At 35.1% G+C, this 14,653-nt stretch overlaps 1 protein-coding gene across 1 annotated transcript; it reads left to right on the top strand.

Moving 5' to 3' along the window:
* The first annotated feature begins 7,852 nt into the window (after positions 1-7,852).
* On the top strand, positions 7,853-12,248 carry ptger4a (prostaglandin E receptor 4 (subtype EP4) a). The gene is made up of 2 exons (XM_046872223.1): positions 7,853-8,909; positions 11,262-12,248. The coding sequence occupies exons 1-2, from the start codon at positions 8,130-8,132 to the stop codon at positions 11,769-11,771; spliced, it is 1,290 nt and encodes a 429-aa protein (XP_046728179.1). The 5' UTR covers positions 7,853-8,129; the 3' UTR covers positions 11,772-12,248.
* The last annotated feature ends 2,405 nt before the right edge of the window (positions 12,249-14,653 follow it).

Here is a 14,653-nt window from a genome sequence, read left to right as displayed (position 1 = left end):
ATGACAATTTAACCTCTGTCAAATGTGCTTGCATCCTTGTGCTTGTGTTTTTTCCAACATACAGTATATTAAATCAAGAACAAATTTCTAACCGCTGAGGTTCCTCAGGTGTTTGTGCAGACATTACCGCTCTTCACTCCTGACAAGTCTCCCTCCCTGTGTTATTTAAGCAAGTTCTTTCACACAACTCGATTGCTACACTTCCTCTACTTGTTTCCTGTAGCTGTTCTGCATCAGATTTAAAATGCCGATGTTTGCGTAAAAAGGTAAGCTAGTGGTTGGACCACCACCAATCTATTTAACGTACTTATACAGCCACACACCATTAGCAAAACCCACCCAGGGTACAAGAAAATATTTTAAAACCTATTCTATATTCTTGCACCTAGTTGAAGAAATAAATTTGTAGATGTCTGAACAGCTGAGTCTCAGGCTGCTTTCATAAAGCATTATTTTCTATTCACTATTACTGCTTGTAATAGTGTTTTTAGCCAAGTAGTACTCGTAGTGACATAGTGAACGAGTATTATGATGCATTATATCATTATATGAAGGGCATCTGCATCACCACAAAACATCACATCAGTTATTACTAATGCTCTTGTGGCTGTATTTTAAATAATTTGAAAATCAATCCATTTATCATATCTATTTTGTTGTGGATTCAGTTATTAAATATCTAGCCGAATCCACCAGTCCTAACAAGACTGGCCCTTTGTGGTGCTAGTAACAGTGGAATGTACATGTATCCTAAGAAATGTGTGTATACTGTAAATCTATGCTATAATAGACATATAGGGGACAACGAGGAGGACCGACTTACCACTTCTGTCTTTGATATCCCTGCCAGCTTTTTCTTGACTCTTGACGTCAGCCATTATCATAAGTAGTTCATTACCTTCAAAGTTTTTTAGGGGAGACTGAGTGCAAATAACAAAATGGATTTTACCCAATTTTGTGTTCCATGGCATGCACCAATCCTAGAATAAGGTCCACATAAGAACAGGTAATGAGCCCCAGAAAACATTATATACTTTTCTTTACCCCCAGGTGGCATCAATGTGAAGTATCATTCCATAGCTCACAGCTATTCTTACCCAACAGTCCCCCCCAACTTATTAAAGGGCTAAATGTTATTGTACAATTGGCTGCTCAGGTGTTTTATGGCATTTAAAAGCAAACTGATTAAAGATCTAGAGGTAACTTCAAATGTTTGCATTTGAATTTGTTGCAGATAACGTTTAATAAGAAGTCCTAATAGATGTCACTACAAGTTAAGCAAGCTAATATTAGGCTGAAAATTAAAATGAATCCAGCAGAGGAACAGGAAAAAACATTAGGTACATATACTATTTGGTACAACATAAAAAAAAAAAAAAAAAATTGTTGGGCTCAGGAACATTTAAAGGCTTGAAAGACAAGATAACATGAGTGAATGAAAGAAAATTATATTCCTTTAGAAGAACAACTGCTTCACAACAGCAAGTAGGGACCAAAAATAATTAAGAGGGTTGAAAACAGGAACAGCAAGTAAAAAAAAAAAACTACAATGTTTTTGTATTTAGAAACTGTTTTAGCACATCCTTCAGTATGGATAGAGGAGACAAAGCTGAACTTGTACCAGAATGATCATAAGATAATAGGAATGTTTTGTGGTGCCCTAGTAAGTCACCTGCTTGAATCAAATTAAGCAGCATTTCAATTGCTGTAGGAAAAAACTTAAGGCAAATCTAGAACTAAAGACATTTGCAGAAAAGCTCTGGCAAAGCATTAGGGAAGAGACCAAGCTTTTGGTGATTTCATCAGAAAATTATTGACTGCAAGTTACTTGCAACCAAAGGAACTGTAAAGAAAAGGTGCTGTAATTTCTACACTATTCACTGATTTGGAAACAAACACTTAAATTTTGAATCCAATTTTGAACAGTTTGAACCTTTATTTATTATTTCATATCAACTCCCATATACTTTCCCAAGAACTAAAATAACCATTTTTCAATGTCTAATTATTTATGTACCTGAACGTATTCTCTATACGTATATAGATGCCGAACCATGACCCCTTACGTGGGCCTTCCCCGAACGGTTGCCATAATGTTGGAGGCAAATTAATATCTAGAATGTCCTGAATTTCTTTTCACTTGAATTAAGGAGCCTGTTCCAACATGACAATGCCCTTGAGCACAAAGTGAGCTCCATGAAAACAAGGTTTGCCAAATTTGGTTTGGAAACGTTTAAGTGGCCTGCATAGTAACCACTTCAACCCCAGAAGAATGTAGAAGATATAACAGCACAGACAAGCCAACTCCATTTTGAAGCCACGTCTCTGGTTCAGCTTGTTTAACAAGCTCATATGGGTGTCATGATCGGGTGTCCACATAATTTTGCCTACAAAGTGTGTGTAGGGTGTAATCTTGTCTTGTGCCAAGTTTTCCCACTGACTCATATAAAACTCAATTCATGGTACACATTCCTCCTCTGAGGGCAGATGAGATTTAGCCCCTTCCCAGATGGGCTTCTTTCAGACATTCACATTTGATTATGTATTTGTACACGTTGCATGTGTACGCAATATTTACACTTTTGTAAGATATTTGATAATAGTTAATTTTATGTTTAAATTAAAAAAACAGACCTTGTGGACACCTTGCAAAACAGTTGCCGCACAACTAAGCACAGAATGCCTACATATACAATTTCTTAAATCGAACAAAGTACAGTATCTATACTTGTATCAGTTGGTACGCAATACAGCTTCATATTTTATATTGTACCAGCTGTACATCTTTTTTTGGGTTTCTCCAAAATATAGACTATTTTTTAGCAGACATCTCCAGTATTCTTGGAATGCTGCATAGGAATGAGCAAAGAAAATGTTAACCCTCACTATAAGTACATATATAGTACAACAACTGGAGAAAACTACCCTTGAGAGAATAACATCACTGCATACCTTCCTGTAAATGTAACGACGTGGGAGAATTTTTCACATGCATCTTGAGCCACTCCTCCTTACAGCATGCAAATCTCTATTGCATCGTTAAGCTGGTGAGTGTGGATTCAGACCACACATTTTAAATACTGTTTAAACACAGAGACTGAGATGACTATTGTGTTTGTGTTCCTAGAAGCATGTCAATATTGACAGAGTTTTTGGGCTGCTTACCTTTTTGCTAATCCATTTACTGTCATGTCTACCTGCCACAAACGACAAGGAAGGCAAAACATATTCCCACAAACACATGTTTTAACACATCAGTGATTGACACACATATTTTACATTGAAAACTGAGTATGTTTTTTTGTTTTCCCATGTATTCAGTTCCCTTTTCTACCAACCTGCTGATGGTGTTCATATGGCTAGAAATGTTTTGGTCTCGTTTAACCACAGCAGATGATTCTAATTGTAGTTCCAATGATGTTTAGTGAAGTTGAGATGCTGCATTTTTACAGGAAGGGGGACAGGAAGAGCTTGTTGGTATGGGGGTGGCATGTAAAAATTTATTATATACTCTGCTTCACATCACCATCATCTTCTCTAATGTTTATTATATAAAATGATTGTTTTGTTTCCTTGAAATGTGTCAACAGGTCATTAATTCACATGAGTCAGTTAGTCATAAGGCCTTGTAAATCTTTGTCCCAGGCTTATGATGACATGTCAGAATCATGCAAACAAGAATGTAACCAAATAAAAAGAAGACCAGAGACTATTTTAGGGATGGATGAGGAGCCATTTAGAAGGGATTTTTTTTGTGTTTCCACATAATCTGATTTATAGACTATTAAATGTGATGTTCCACATATGCTGCAGGAAGTGGGTTCATATCCATCATTTTACCAGCTGACAAACTTAACTAGTTAGTATAAATTTGGGCCTTTTTACCCAGCAAACAGGCTTTGATGCAAAATCAATGTGAGTTTAAATGAATGATGGTACTTAGTGTTACTGGAAATAATATGTGGTCTTTCATGGTCTTTCAACACCCCACAGACTTCAGACAGATGATTTATCAGTTTAATTTCTGGATGTAGAAGTGCACATAGCCCTTATTAGCCTTCCTGAGATTGGCATTAAGCCTATAAATATTTTTTTGTAATTTTTATAATAAGTTAATTTGCTCAAACTAGTATAATACCTTAGGTATTTTACAGTTACTGCATCTGTCTGGTACACTAAGAAACTATTTCCAGTATAGAGAGATTATATCTTAGCAAAACACTGTTCTTTATAGCTACTGTAACACTGCTGCAAATATTCTGTTTTAACACAGGAAAAGGTAACAATTTTAACTTGTGTTTTATTTTATGTTTTTTACCTGTGCATGTATCTGTCACACATCTCACTGTTCATTTTAGCTTGATCTTTATAGTAGCAAATACTTTATATATGTTCTCTTTAAATGTACTTTATTTAAGATCTTTATTGCTAAAAATAAAGTCTTTCCTGTTAATGGATTTATTTGTGATACACAGAACAAATTGTAAAAAAGAATATGCAACCTAGCATGAGTAAATGTGATGTCACCATCAGCTACACAAAAGATCACCTGTTTCAAACTTTTTTTTCTTATACAGTATGCTTTCATGTCTGAAAGGCTTGTTTTAGCATTACAGGTAAAAATCTTACATCTTAAAACTCATCATGGAGCTCATCATCATCATCATCATCATCATCATCATCATCATCATCATTATTATCATCATCATCTAACCCAAAATAAACTTGGCTGCCAGTAAGTAACTATACATTTTGTTTAAGAATGGAAACAATTCATCATGCATGTTAAAATACAAGATGCTTTGTATTTCAAAACTGTGATGGGCTGTCAGAAGTAGAATTTTCAAATATTGTGTTGTTTCTTGCCACCCTTGATAAAGCTCTGGGTCATTCTGGTCTAATAGGCAATGATATGTCTAAATATTGTTATTATTATTATTATTATTATTATTATTATTATTATTATTATTTATTCCTTACCTCTGGACCACATAAGCTATAATTGGGAAACCCCCTTTGTGACTTTTAAAGAACCAAATACTGTTTAATATGTTCTGTGTAAGGTTACATCTATAACACGATACAATTATTCTCAGTTAAATGTGTATAAGCGAAAATATAACAGGTTGAAAACGGTAACGTGAACTATTATTAAACACTTTGCCAACCAGCCAACAAATGTGTCTCCACATGTTCACTGCTACAAAGGAATAATTGTGCCCTGTTTTTGGCTGTTGTTATGCTTATAAATAGAATAGCCTTTGGCAAAAAATGCAAGGATCCCCAAACGATAAACTGAATCTTTTTATCTTATAAAATAAAGCTGGTTTACTTTTAAGGTGATAATATCCATAGAAATAAACATTCGAATGGGACCATAATCGAGACGTTCATATGTTTTTCTGTATTTTGCTACAATTCCCTGACATTCATACTATACAGTAAATACATCTAAGTAATGTGGAACAAATTATTAGTAAATCCATATCTGGCCGTCTGACAAGAGTTTCACATGCATGCATGTTCTGTATAGGCAGGTTTATGGAAGACTTTCCCTTTGCTACCTTTCTTGCATAATTGAGGGTTGACAGAACAAGAAAATGTGAAGCCAACTGCTCAGCATTCAGTTCAACAAGCATACCTCAGTAATTAAACACTTTACTGGAAGTGAATTTGGGCAGTATGCATGCTGCGCCATGTCACAACACTGCTGTGGTTTCTTTGAATTTCTTTATGTCAACTTGATTTTTCCTATTCTTTTTTTTTTTTTTTTTTTATGTATTGGGCAATGGACCTATTTGTGTCAGTGGCACTCACTTCTTAGTTTGTCTGGTCTGTTCTTCCAAGCACTGTGTTTATCTTGGAGATCAGGCTTCTCTACGACACCTCTTTTAAATAAGATTCAACTACACTGTGTTTTAAGAAGCACATTATCATGCCTCTTCCAGAGTAAGCAAAGACAACATGCCTGAACAACTCAGATCCAGTGCTTGCACATGCAATGCTATAAAGGTTTTTGAGAACCTAATTCTTGCTCATTTAGAAGTATGCACATATGGAACCACTGCAGTGCAAAGAACAAACTAACAGGCTTGTCAGACAATGCAGCCTTTCTGGGTCTTTATTCTATTTGCCAGTGTTTAAATGTTTTAATAAAAATATGTGGGGCATCATCTAAACTTGCAGGACATTGGAGTAATTTTCTGCCAGTTGAGATTATGCCCCAGATTTTTAAGTAACAAATCCTACAGATTTTAACTTTTTTTCTCATTTCTTTCTTATGATATTTTAGGAAGTTATAAACTGATATAGACAGAATTTGTCAGGTGCATTACTAATGAAGCGAACCCTTGCTAACAACATAATTACATTAGCCAAGGAACAATAAAAAAAAAAGCATGAACACAAAGAAAAGACTGTATTTTTAATTAAGAACTTCATCATATTTGTGGCTTTGACCCATGCATGATCTGCACCATTCCGGATCTAAGCTGTATTTGTCTGCATTTTTTTATATATATTTATAAAAATGACACATATATAAATACATTTAAAAACTGGATCTACTAGCCACCATTTGTAGACTCAAAATGTTATGCTTCTCATTGTTAGAAATATGTCCCACAATGTCCAACATAAAATAATGCTTCTCTGGCATATCATATGTTAACATCTGGTCACCATAACTCACTGCCTTCTTTCTCATCATTGACTTGAATTCAACATCATTAAATCTATTTTTATAGCTACACAAATATTGGTATACATGACAAACACCTGCCACTCTGGGACATGATGTGAATAAAATGTAATTCCTGTCATGTCTTGTATTTTGTTCTGTCTTTATTTTAAACCTATTACATTTGATGCAGTTTTAGATTAAATATGAATATCATCTTGCTGTGTACCTTATTTTTTATCTTGAACTGTCAACTCTGAAAATATGAAACGATTAGGCTTACCACCATGATTTAATTTCAATATTTAAATATCTTATTAGACTTCAGAACATAAAGGTAAACCTGGCACTGCCTGATTTTATATTATGAATAACATAAATCTTGCCAAGTGTACTAATACAAGCTCTCACACCCAGCTACTCATAACAGGAACACCCCAGGGCTGTAGTCTTCGTTTCTTTTTTTCTTCTCTATTCACAAACAGTTTCGCTAGTCATAAATCAGTTTACATTTTTAGATTCAGTAGTATTCCATTAACAGACAGTAAGAATGTATGTCTTCATGTAGGTTACACATGATGCAATTTTTTAAATAAATATTAATACTAAGATCACTAAAAACAGTGGTGACTAATGTGTTTTTGAGCACATAATAAAACAATAAAGGAAAATAATTAATTGGGTTATACAGGATATAGCATTTAAAAAAACACAAATATTTACATAAAATTATTTACTGTAAGTAATCATTTTCATTATATCATTCCAGTAACTCCCTTGTTCTGCTTTTTTATTTATTTATTATTATTAACTGCCTTCAGCCATATACCATAATATCAAGACCAGTCAGACCTGCTTTTTGCAAACTTGACAGAAAGCATAAAAATAGCTACAAACTACATTGAATCTAGAAAAAGACGCTCCATTGCTAACAGGGGAAAAGAGTCATTCACTTACAACACTTATTTACGACAACAGAATGACGGCAAACCCATAGATGCCCTCCTGACCTACAGCATCAATATCATTCAAGAAATTAAACTGGTCACAAACATCGATAAACTTACTTCCATTTAATTACAATCGTATTTAAAGTATATATAGACTATAGTTATTGGTATTTTGTAATTTTTTTCGGCATCAGAGTGAGGAAACAAAGGCGGGGCAAACCTGTTACCCTTAAGACTTCTATACACTCTTCAACGCGCCTGCGCCAAAATAAGTCCCGTGCGTCGCAGAGAACAGGGGGAAAGGAAATGAAGATGTGTATTCTGTCTTCCTTTTTTAGTTTTCTCCTTTTTCATGCGGTTCATCAACTCAATATTCCGGTTACGCAAATGCCTCTTTTGTTGGGCGCAAAATCTGTGTAGTTTTGAAGGAAAGGAAACCGGGGGAAAAGTCTCAGAGCGCACAGACGGAGTTTCGGGAACTTGGAAAAGGCGCGTACGAAATGAGCAACGGAACCATTTCACATTTACGGATGGAACCCACTGTCCCTGTGGTCATGTTCATATTTGGTGTGATAAGCAACTTGATCGCCATCGTGGTGCTGTGTAAGTCTAGAAAAGAGCAGAAGGAGACGATCTTTTACACTTTGGTGTGCGGCCTCGCGGTCACGGATCTTTTAGGCACGGTGCTCGCGAGTCCTGTCACTATTGTCACCTACGTAAAGGGCTCCTGGCCGGCTGGAGAGCCTCTGTGCCAGTATTTCGGATTTGTCCTGCTCTTTTTCTCTTTGGCTGGCCTGAGCATCATCTGTGCTATGTCTGTGGAGAGGTATGTGGCTATAAACCACGCATACTTCTACAACGACTATGTGAACCAGAGGCTGGCCGGTGCCACGCTTGTCGCCATCTACGTCTCCAACGGGGTTTTCTGCGCCCTCCCGAGCCTGGGGTTCGGCCGAGTCACCATGCAGTATCCTCAGACATGGTGCTTCCTAGATTGGAGGACCGAGAAGACTTTGCATGCCGCCTTCTCGTACATGTACGCCGGTGTCAGCTTTGTGCTCATCCTGGCCACAGTGATCTGTAATGTGGCGGTTTGTGGCGCACTGGTGCGGATGCACCGCAGGTTTGTACGGAGGATGTCGTTGGGCAGCGATCAGGGCAGAGCCACGGAGGTCGGCAGGAAGCGCAGCTGCAGGCGCCTGGCAGGAGCCGAGATCCATATGGTCGTGCTGCTCATCGCCACATCTGCCGTGGTGCTCGTTTGCTCCATTCCTCTTGTTGTGAGTTTTTCATGCCATAATTGTGAAGAGTGACTCCTAAAGAGTTTTAAATGTCCCCTAAATCTTTAAGTGTTGTGTTTTTGTTTGTTAGAGGGAGTCTAATAGGAATAGGATCTCTGGTTTAGGAATCTATTAAGAAACCCTTCAGATTTTTTCCTAAGCGTGCACACCAATATTTATTTGTAGTAAATTTTCATTTCTGCATCAACATACAAAAAAGTAAACACACCTTATCTATTTGAATACCATGAGTAAAATACTAATAGTAAACAAATCCCATTAACCTATTTCAAATTCTCCAAAGTATAGTATCTCCTGTGAAAATACAAGTTGATCAGTAGTAACAATAGTCTTCTTGTTAGCAGCTGCTGTAAATGTGTTACAGGAAACGAAATCGATTTATGACAGTTTATATTCTGATTCATTAGTGATCATGCAATCTCTTCAACATTTCTTTATTTTTCCCTCTGGGGGATTCCTGAATGATTATGTGTAGAACCATTATCATATCAGCAGCATTTCCAATTACAATATTTTAACAAGGACGATATACAGTATGTGCATCATGAACACAACCTTTAATGCTTGCGTAACAAAAAAGTATATTTGCAAATGCCCTCCTGCTATTTGCAGGCTTCTCTAGTCAATGTGACTGAGCTGTAATCTCTGAACACTTTAGGTTTTTCTTGTGTTTTTTTTGCAAGAGAACATCAACATTGCTCTTACTAAGTCAGCAGTGACCAGAGATAAAATTAGTCAAATTTATTAATTTGTGATGATAATACAAAATAATCCACATGTAAAGCCTGTGACTTAAAAATGTATTTAAACAGAATACCGTATTTTGTTTTTTTTAAATTTGCACTTGCATGAGACATGAAATCTACAGTTCCACTTAGTTCCAAGTTGTTAAATGTAATATTGGTGGTTAGTGATCCACAATAGGCTTCGCCCTAAAGATAACTGGTGCTATGCAATAAATTATAAATAATCAAGCAATTATGCTGTCACACTGGTTTCTAATTGATCAATACTATAAATGTGTTGGTATGACTGTAGTATAGCTACAAGATAATAGCAGTTATGCACTCTGACAAACATCCATCTCATTAAACAGAGAAAGATAGATAATAAAAGACAGTACAGATCATGCATCTATTAAGAAAGTAAAATATCGTTGTTTTTTTAAATTACCAAAAATAAACTAAATTAATTTATTACATTAATGATCTTATACAAGATATACAATAACACTACAATGACATCATATTACAATTGATAAAAAATATTACAGATAACTTAAAACACCAATTAACCAACAGTAACAGCAGTCATGGTATTTGCCACATGCTGGATAGAAATAGGTCAGGCAACACATCTCCTTTTCCATCACTGTCAAGTCTAGGTGATGGGAAGCTGATCATTAACTGTTCACAAATTGAAGGAACAGTTTTTCCACAAACATCTGCGGTGTAATTAGTAGCTGTGGAGCAGCCAGTGCAGTTGTTAGGTCTATAATCAAATAGAAAAAAAACAAAACAATTATTTTAAAAAGAAAAACACATTGTTTTAATACAAATAACATGAGAATAAATAAAATCTAAATGAATGGATCTGTAAGCCTTCCTGTGATGTCAGTATGTAAAGTATTTTTTCCATTTTAAAAGTACTTAACACTGTTTTTTTTTTTGGAAATAAAATACAGAACACAAAACATGTCGTTTAAATATGTATTGTAAATTCATGTATTGGAATACCTGCCGATTTCAGCCAGTGATGAATTGTAATCAAAATCAAAGACAAACACTGATGTGTTACAGATACGAGAAAGGCATTATGCAAATAAGTTCTTCTATACTATGTACTATATGTTTATGTAAATATCTAGTACATCTGTAGTGTATTAATGTCTAAAATAACTTTTTACAGTAAACAGTAATGACAAAGTATTTCATGTAATTTACATTAGTTGCATTTGGAAGATTTCTTTTACATTTTTATCTTGTTTACTCAACTGAATAGTGGTACTGGGATTTGATCTTCCAAACATCCAGACTACCACACAACATTTTGCATCAGCTGCAAGACAGGGGGTCTTAATATGAGTTTTTTGGACCACCATCCTGTGCAGTTGCCATAAGGGCCCAAGTTACTAAGTAACTTAGACGAGCTGTATCAAACTGTGACAGTCTACAGGATTAAGTTAAAGTACACCTAAATACCCCTATACACCTAAAAAAATCTTTCTGCCTATATGTGGTTTTATGTATTATGTTTGCAAATGTTTTGGTTTTAAGTCCATGCTTAATTTCTTCCATAATCCCATTTAATTCTGCAACATCTTGTCTATAGGTGCAGGTGTTAATCAACCAAATATATAAGGTTCCAGTGGAGAAACGGTTGGACAAAAACCCGGACCTTTTGGCTATACGATTTGCTTCAACCAACCCGATTCTAGATCCATGGGTCTACATACTACTTCGGAAAGCGGTCCTCATCAAACTTACAAAAAACATCAATTATCTGTTCTGCAAGATTGTTGCTCGTGGGCAGCAGAGACCAGTAGATTTCCACTGGCTGGAACGACAACACGCGTCCTCCATTATCTCCAAAGACTCGCTATCACTTGTCTCTCGGAATATGAGGGAGGTCAGAAGCAATTCACAGACTTTTCTTTATCCCTCTGCAATAACTGAGCCCTACAAAGACACCTGCATTTTAAGTCACATTGGATCTTCTCCATATTCTACCAAACACTTTGATGCAGAGTTCTATAATATGAACACTTTAGAAAGTGAGGCACAAACATGCACTATGACCCACACAAGTCATCCTTCATGCTTAAAAGAACTGGATCCCTAAATTACATAGATATTGTGAATTTTCTGCTTGTAGTATTGAAAACCAGGTGCAGTGGCATCTGTACATGTAGTTACGTTTAAGTATTTTTGTTAAATTGTATTTGAACCATTTTAATGGCAGCTGTGACAATTTCTTACTAAAGGACATTTTAGTCATGATCCAATCATGTTCTACAGTACGAATAAAACTTTAAAATACCCTAACTAGCTACATACTGTAATAATACACTTGTTTTTCCAGCAGGGTTTAAACTGGTCACTGCATGATCAGATAAACTGTGCACAAACAAACCTAAAAAAAATATGTTTGTCTTAAAAATCAGGGTGGCAGTTATTGAGAGTTCCAATTCCCATAGAAATGTTATTTTCTTACATAAATAAATTCAAGCTGTAATGTGACTCTAATTTAAGGCCCAGTAAGCATGTTGACGAACTCTGCAAAAGAGAATGTAAGAATGTCATGAGAATGAGAGGCACACACAGATTATATATATAATATATATATATATATATATATATATATATATATATATATATATATATATGTGTGTGTGTGTGTGTGTGTGTGTGTGTGTGTGTGTGTGTGTGTGTGTGTGTGTGTGTGTGTGTGCAAATTTGGATTTTCCTACCTAATTTTACTATATATTGTAAATAATAAGAATATACCATTTTAAAAATTATTACAATATAATTTCAATCCCTCCAAATGTTTTACCAGAAAAAAAACAGTACTAATGAACTACTTCAGTAGTCTAACACAGTTCTTACTACTTTTTTCACCCTTCAGTGGTCACCACGCCTTAGGCCATACTGATCTCTGTCACATTAGCACTGGTACTTACAAGGTTAATGTTGCCTAACGGTCTTTGCACTGCTCTGGAACATCACACTGAATGTATAAGGAAGTAAAGCTTTTGTTTCCTGAAACTATGCAACTTTACTTACTCCCACTGCTGCTGAGTTTGCTAAACTGTTCAGACTGAAGTTTGGCCTGAATACGTGTAGGGAGTAAACAGGGAAAAGGGAGTAAATATAGTCATACATTTTTGAGAGCTGTTTAGCTGCCCTGTGATTTGTGTGCATAGCCTTAGGGTCATAGTGAAATGAATTTAAAATGGATAACATTGAAAAAAATATTTTGTACTCATTAACATTTGCCCTGTTTATTTGAAATGTCAGTAAAGTGAGTTGTTGGACCAAAAAAATTGAGTACAGTTTTACTGGGATGCTATTGGTAAAGAGAAATTTAAAACACACGCAGGATGCTGAATCTTTTAATAGCAACTACTGACATTATTCTGCATTAGTTTATAACATTTACTGTTGTTATTTGTGACCAGTGATGCCAGTTACCATTCAAGTATAAACCAGCTGTATGTATTTAGTTAAAACAGATAAGATTTAATTATTGAACAAAAGAGAATTTTAGATTTTTGACCAAACACAGTCTAGAACTTACTTCCATTACTGCCATTGTAAAAAGTTTTCTCCCAGACATACCATCCAGTGGGTTGCATTATTTGCATAGAGCGCTGTATTGTCTTTTTTCTTACATTAATATTTAGTTTGATCTTTTCAACTGCACAATGGTTTATCAGGGAAAATGAGTGAATACACATGTATATTAGTTGGGTACGATATAAACTGTGCAAAGCCATTCATATGTATTTACCCCATTGAATTAATGCCGCAACCTGGAACAGAAATTGATTAAACTTTTAAAATGTTATGAATCTACACACAACAAACCTTACTTCTAAAGTGTAGTGCAATGCAACATTTCTTCCTGAACAAGATAAAGGAGTTACTCAAGATGAAAAAATGATTTGTATTTTTCTAAGAAAGGAGGAAGAATAACACAGAAATGTTGAAACAGCCTTTGGGAAAGGGCAGACATTTCTGCAGTAATTCTAAAAATACATACAGAGATTCATTATAATACAAATCCTGAAAACAAACTTATTTAAATTTTAGAATGACAGACAGTTTTCTAGCCCTGGAATGAATTTGTTTAAGGCCACATTCTAGTGGTAAACATACTTCAAACATTACTGATAAATTGTATATCAGTGTAAATATACATTACCCCTAAGAGCCATATGTGGGCTTTTCCCAAACTGTTGCTGCTAAATTTGAAGCACACTGATGTCTATAATGTCATTGTATGCTGTAACATTAGAAATCAATTTGGAATAATAGGTTTATATGGTTTATATAGATATATATAGAGAGAGATTTATATGGTCAGTTTTGGTGATGTAATGTATGTGACCTATTAACTACATACAAGCTAATGTTCAAGAATGGGTTTAAACTTCACAATCACTGAAGCAGTGAAAATGTGTTCTTCAGAGTTATTAATCACAGTTCGCTTTCTGCCAGTCTACCGACCAGAATGCACAGCAGGCTGTTTTTCAGTGTTTGTTCCATGACCCTTTGTTAATGTGAAGAATAATGTTGATGATATAGCATACTGACACATTTTCTTTTTATTATTTACTTGCAGCTTTGTGAAAACAGTAAAAGAAAAAGTCTCTTTCCTGTTTAGCTGTGTACTCGTGCACAAAGTGAGATCCAAGAAGCTCGTTTATTTAAATGTATATATTATGTTAGTCAGGAGTTCACAGTCAGGAGTTTAACTGTTTGGCCTTACACTTTATTAATATGTAACTGGTGCTTTTATAATAAAGTTAATACATTAACTAAACCTAAAGTAGCAGGAAATAATAAAGTGCAAATATTAACAGTCTGTGAATAATATATAAGTATTTATTAGTAATAAGTTAAGTACTGCCATGACATGTAGCACAAATAAAACTCATTTACTTTATTAAACATGTAAAATGAACACTGTAGGTTAAACCAGCTAAGGTTATTTAAGTA

Source organism: Silurus meridionalis, chromosome 17 (assembly GCF_014805685.1).
Source record: "Silurus meridionalis isolate SWU-2019-XX chromosome 17, ASM1480568v1, whole genome shotgun sequence".
Classification (NCBI taxonomy): Eukaryota; Metazoa; Chordata; class Actinopteri; order Siluriformes; family Siluridae; genus Silurus; species Silurus meridionalis.
This window is presented reverse-complemented; position numbering and strand designations above follow the sequence as displayed.